Source organism: Pleurodeles waltl, chromosome 8 (genome assembly GCF_031143425.1).
Source record: "Pleurodeles waltl isolate 20211129_DDA chromosome 8, aPleWal1.hap1.20221129, whole genome shotgun sequence".
Classification (NCBI taxonomy): Eukaryota; Metazoa; Chordata; class Amphibia; order Caudata; family Salamandridae; genus Pleurodeles; species Pleurodeles waltl.
In genome coordinates, this window is record NC_090447.1 from 183662982 (window position 1) to 183668981 (window position 6000).

The 6000-nt window shown below is 43.5% G+C and overlaps 1 protein-coding gene across 8 annotated transcripts in view; it reads right to left on the reverse strand.

Annotated features, from left to right (window-relative positions):
- Positions 1-4962, reverse strand: part of SYNJ1 (synaptojanin 1) — a 767318-nt gene extending 762356 nt beyond the window's left edge. For all 8 annotated transcript variants that reach the window (XM_069204034.1, XM_069204040.1, XM_069204035.1 and 5 more), the window contains exons 1-2: positions 4825-4962; positions 2933-3079 (exon numbers count right to left, since the gene is read on the reverse strand). In XM_069204034.1, coding sequence (XP_069060135.1) covers positions 2933-3056 — 124 coding nt within the window. In that variant the 5' untranslated portion in view covers positions 3057-3079; positions 4825-4962. The remainder of the gene's footprint in view (positions 1-2932; positions 3080-4824) is intronic.
- Between the last annotated feature and the right edge of the window lie 1038 nt (positions 4963-6000).

Consider the following 6000-nt stretch of genomic DNA (forward strand, 5'->3'; position numbering starts at 1 on the left):
TGACAATTTTCACCCAATATAAAGTCCCTTGGATTCACCCTGGGCATCAACCTTGCCCACAAAGGAACAGATTGTTAAAAAACATCAAGTCAGCCTGGTACCAGCTCTCTCTTCTAAAGAAACTGAAACAGTTTCTTCCAGAAAGTGACTTCTGAACTTTTATTCAAACCCTTGTTCTCTTGCATCTGGATAGTGATAACCCCATGCTCCATGGCATCTTTGTTTCACACCAGGATCTCTTGAGGACATACTACATGCTGCGGCATAAAAACATCCAAGGACTAAATAAATATGATCACATCACTCCCATCATGATGGAACTCCATTGGGTCCCCTTGCCACCACCTACCATCTTCAAACCCAGTTATGTCATTTACAAAGCCATCACCCTTACTTAGTTTGCAGACAAGCTCTGGTGCCTCTCAGCATACCCATAGCGAGGTCACCATCCTACTGTAGACTACGTGTAAACAAATAAAAACAAGGCAGCAGGCCTTTTAGCAACATCTATATATCCATCAGGACTGCCCCAACACCGCTACAATTTAAGAGTTAAAGACGCACCTCTTTAAATAACAGTGCGTAACAACACAGTAATAGTATGTCTGCTGCTAGAATCAGCTCCCTATCCTATCACTTGTTGACTGTGTACTTGTCTTTGGCCTTGTACAGGGCTCTGTTCGTGTTTTGGCTCGGTTCACATTATACAAATACCACATACACTTATAAGGTTTATGAGTTTGCTGCCACACCATAATGTATGTATGTTCATCTTGTAACAAATACTTCTCACCTATTACAACTTGAATTCAGCACATTCACATTCCATGATAACATTCCTAGCTCCAACTGGAACTTGAGCTGCTGTCAAGGCACTGTTAACATAACATTACATACATCCCCTTCTACTAAAACAATGGATTATATTATATTATAATATTTTAACTATCTGTAAATGTGAGAAAAGATGGCTTTGGAATTTGGCTGAAAATCCTGAAGTACTCAATGAACTTTTAGGATATGTGTAAAAACAACCTATTAAGCATACTGTTTTAGACAGTATATTTGAAAAGTGCATTTTCAAATTTGCTACTTCTTTACTAAATAGATAGATATGTTAAGAAAAACTGAAACTATCTCAATAGGGGTTGTGGTGTTCTTTTCGCTTGCTGAAAAAATCAGGGTGACAGTAAAAGAGGTAAATGTTGGAGTGATTGGAGAGATAATGAAGAAACTGATAAAGAAGATGATGATTTTGACGTAAGAGTGAAAGACCAGGACAGAATGAGAGAGAAGCAGCAACAAAGACAGAGAATGAACAGAGAAGGGGAGGTTTTCTTGGAAGCAGGCTAGTAGAAGAGACTGTGCTGCCTAAAAAAAAAGGTTTTGCAACAATTGACAGAAAGGAAGGAGGCCATTGACATAGTTGTGCTCCAACACCATATGAAAAGAGCCAGGAAACAATTAAAGAAGGGCTCTGGGGTAAGAGGAAAGAGAGTAGGGGTCATGAGAAAGAATCTGCTGCGGGTTCTGAGAGAAAATGAGATTCAAAGGGCTGCTGCAGCAGCGAGATGCAGTGGTATCCTCGATGGGTCCTGCAGGTGCCAGGGGGGCATAAAGAAATGAGTCCTTTGATGACTTGGTGCTGAAGCAGACAAATATGAGATACTATAGAAAGTAATCCTGTAGAACCTACAATAGTTTGCTGTGAGGTTCTTCAAGATGATTGCTATACAAAGATTGAAAAGACGGGGGTTTCAAAGAAGAGTTGTTTAGCAGTCACGGGAAGCAAGGGAGGCGGTAGGTCTTCAATGAAGCAGTACTGTAATAGCAAAGGGAGGAAGAAGTGAAACTCTAGAAAAGGGGCGCAGAAGAAGCAAAGGGAGGGAAACATGGGCAAGTTGAATGTAAGCAGTTTAGAACAGTAGTGGATGTTCACATCTGAGGGCGCTGTCTGTGTTGATTCAGACAAGACCCTCAAGGAGAAGTGTGGTAGCTACTAACAGAAAGAGCAAGAACGAGCCTGCAACCAAGAAGTGATGCAATAGCTGAGAGAGAATGAGATGAGATCCACTAGGAAGGGGCTATGCATCAACCAAAGGAGAATGAGAAGTTGCTTCCAAAAGAAAGCGGCATACAGCAAACAAGAAAAAGTGGTAAGTTTTGTGGAAAAGAGGCCCACAAGAAAGGTGGGGAACGGAGAAGGCGAAAAACCCTTTTGTGACAGCCAAGAGTTAGAGAGTAGGACTTTAAGGAGAGAGACTGCCACAAACAAGAGAAAAAGCTAGTGAGAAAGGTGCACAAAGTATTTGAGGAAATATTCGGATTTTTAGGATTTGGGGCTCAAGCAGCACTGGCAGCGGGGCTTAGCAGTTAAGTGGCAAACACCTGAAAAAAAACACGACTGTGGAAGCCTGCTCTACAAAACCAGAACATTTTACTCTCAAAGTTCTACCAACAGCACACAAAAGTCGTATTTTATTTCCGTTTTATGCAGCAATTAATACCAGAGCAAACATGATTCTTTGTATAGACAATTGTAGAAAATCATAAGAATAAAACTCTGAGAAATAAATCTACTAACCTATTCTTGGGAACAAAATTCGAAGCTCTTGGTTTTACAGGAGGCAATTTAGCCACTGAACGACATTGCATGCAAGTGACCTTGTCGGAACTCTTTGGTGGGAATTATAATGTTTGGTGTGGATACCAAACAGAAAGGCTACCATATCTCTCGCCACTATTTAAACACTACCTCACATTAGAAAGCCTAAATAAAGGCTTAATGTATTTTAGCACAGAATGCAGGGCTCAAAAGAACAAACCTACCAAAATCTGTCATACTGGCTTGGCATGAGAAATAAATACTACTCAAAAGACCACATTATAGTGTTTTAGTGGTAAAAAGAATGGAGGTGGTGCATCAACTCACACAAAACGGCTACAGCTCCGGACTCAAACAGGAGGCATTCTTCACGGTTTCTTGTTTCCACAATTACGCTGAACGGAGGGGGGTCGAGCTTGTGATAAATCCGATATCCTTTACTGAAAGCCATTGTGCCTCCTGTCAAAAGTCACTCTGAAAGAGACCATCAAATCATTAACATAAAGTGGCCTACTGAAAATAGTTGTTTCAATAACAGTGTCAATCAATACAACAGTGCAGCGAGAGAAAAAGTCTAGTTCTTGACATTTGTGCTTTTCTTTAACCACCCAAACATGGACTATACCTTTCGAATTAGGTTTACTCATTTGCACTGGGTAGTATGTGGTGATGTATAGGACAAATTACTGCTTCGGGTTTCTATTTTCATTAAGCATGCAAGTACCTGAACGTGTCTTGGCACTAGACAAATCAATAGATTGTGAAGCGACAATTAGGACAGGAAGAGCTATGTTTTGAAGGTCTTTCTTTATATAATATAGCAAGTAAAGGTTTATAGCTCAAGTGGGAGAGAATTCCTGGGAGAGGCTGCTTTTTATGAAAAGGTACAACCGCCCTGGCAGGATGTTATTGCAATAATTAAAATATCAAATCACAAAAACAGCAAGAGCTAAGCCGGTTGTAAATCAAGGACTTTCACACCACAATACAACAGCCATTGCTCAAAGCAAATGAACTGTGTACAACAAAATGAAGTATTGTGACAAAGTAAAGTGTATTCTTATTTGGTTACACGAAGTTATTACTAACGCAAAAAGGCGTGAATCTAAGGGACACATGATCAAATGGAGACTGACCTTTCACCGTGTTCAAAGAAGGACTGAATGAGAATGCAGTATGTGAGCATATCTTCAGTGCAGTAACAAACGATATGGTTAACATGTATGTGTTTAATAAAAGGAATCCAGGTGCAAACGTAAAACGCAAACGCTTATCACAAGTCCTTTTAATAAACAAGCATCTCAAAACGGACAAAAACATATCTAAATTCGGAATTTAAAATGAGGCTCTAAAACTAGTCGCAGATTAGGTATGGAGGCGGGTTTCTAGCACATACCACCCCGAATAATAAACAGCTATGGGCAGAGGCTCACCAACTGTGATAAACTGGTTTTGTAGCAGATTGGCAGAATACACGTTCAAACAAATTCAACACATCAATGTCTATTTTCTGTGGGAAAGGCGTCACCCTCTTTATCAGTTCTGCACATGCAGAGCATTTGGTGGGGCATCTTTCAGCAGTCACAAGCCCCTTCTATTTCATATTTTTGTGGTTAGCTCTCTTTTCGGCAGATAATTATTTACACTGGTGTCTATGAAGAAGGCTCGTAGGGAAGGCTCTGTCATTTGGCTGAAATAGGGAGGGGCGTTAGGGATTAATTCAGTGCTGCTAGTTCGTCCCTTGCAGGCATGTCACTTGAGAAGGTGACACTCCCTGTTAGTGGTCATTTGCTCCTAGCGGGTACATTAGGTGAGGACAAGGCACTCTGCGGTTATTATTTGCCCACACCCTGGTAGGGCATTATCTGCGAAGCTGGCTCTGTTGGCACTGCTTGCGGCTGTGCTCTCAGTGCTGCAGCTAGTGTCTCCGCTGCTACCGCCTTTTCCTCTCAGTGTAGGATGCGGCTTTGGTTTCATATCCCCAATCGTGCCTTTCCCTCACACTCCGAGGCCGCTTCCCGCTGGCAACACCTGTCACAACACACACAGTGGGGCTCCTACCGCTGGGGCATCCCCGCTCAGACCCCAAAGGTGGAAGCGGCCAGCTTGGGTTACCTGTGCTGCACTTCTAACCCAGGGTCTGCACCCCCCTTCCTGACAGTGCATGGGGAGATAGCACCAACCATTCGAATAAAAGGGAGGAATATCCCAGGCCTTACCTCCCGTTTCCCGAAACAGGACCCGAATTCCGACGTTTTTCGCTTATATTTTTTAGCCGACTTCAATACATGACGGACTCTGTCAGCCTTCAATGACAGAAGGAAAGGAGAAGCAATGGAAAAGCTGGTTTACTTTGATTGACGGCCTAAGGGGCAGCACTGGAAAGACCCGCCCGGCCTCCCAGACCCACAGCGCCTACGATTGGCTACTTAAAAAAACGTAACCCGCCCCCGGAAAAGACGGCCCACCCACCCAGGAAAAACGCTCTGGCCGCTGCCCCGGAAGAGACTCATCTCACAATGTTAGCTCAGCTGTGCGCGAGCGGCCAATGGCTGGGATCTGCGATTGTATATCGTTATTGATTTCGGTTCCTTCATTTGTAGAGAATGGGTGTAGACAGAGGGACATGGGCATTCCCCGGACTGTTACGAAGTTAGGGAACAGACTAGAGCACAATCAGCTGGGGCGAAGGCGGGCGTGGTGGCCGGTAGAACGGGGCAGAGTTAGCGCAGTCACACTACGACAAAGAAGCAGCATTTTGTTGGCGTCATCTCACTTAGCGTTTTGGCATGCGGCACTTACGGTGCTTGAGCCATTCTTCGAGTTACAGAGGCACGGGCGGAGGCGCGTGCGTCCCATGCACCAGCCTTTGGGTTGCAATGAGGGGCCGCATTACGTTGTCAGGCGTAAATGTATATGTTGCATGTGGTTCAGCAGTAGTCGGTGCTTTAAATGGGCTGGTACTGTCCGGTACGGAGTGCCGGCAGTTTTTTATTTTCAGAGGGAGAGTACCTGCACTTCTCAAGAAACACGTAATGCTTTTAATTGGAGAGTACCGGCACTTTTCAGAAACAAGCAGGTACTCCGGTACAGAGTACCTGCACTTCTGTTTTTCCATTTCAAGCACTGGCAGTAGTGTACCGAGAGCGAAAAGTGGCGGCAAGGATAATTATTGTGATGCTCTTGTCAGCAGCCACGTTGGCATGTGAGCTGCGATGTCAAAGTGATGATGACAAGTTATTGTTTTATGTCTTCCTCTTTTTTTTTGGTAAATCGAAATCAAAGTGGTATGAACCGTTGAACACCACGTACTATTGTTGAAGTATGTATTGAAAGGTATAACTAGTGTTTTAGACTCCTAGGAGCCGGTTCTAGTAGATCTTCGGCCTCATACA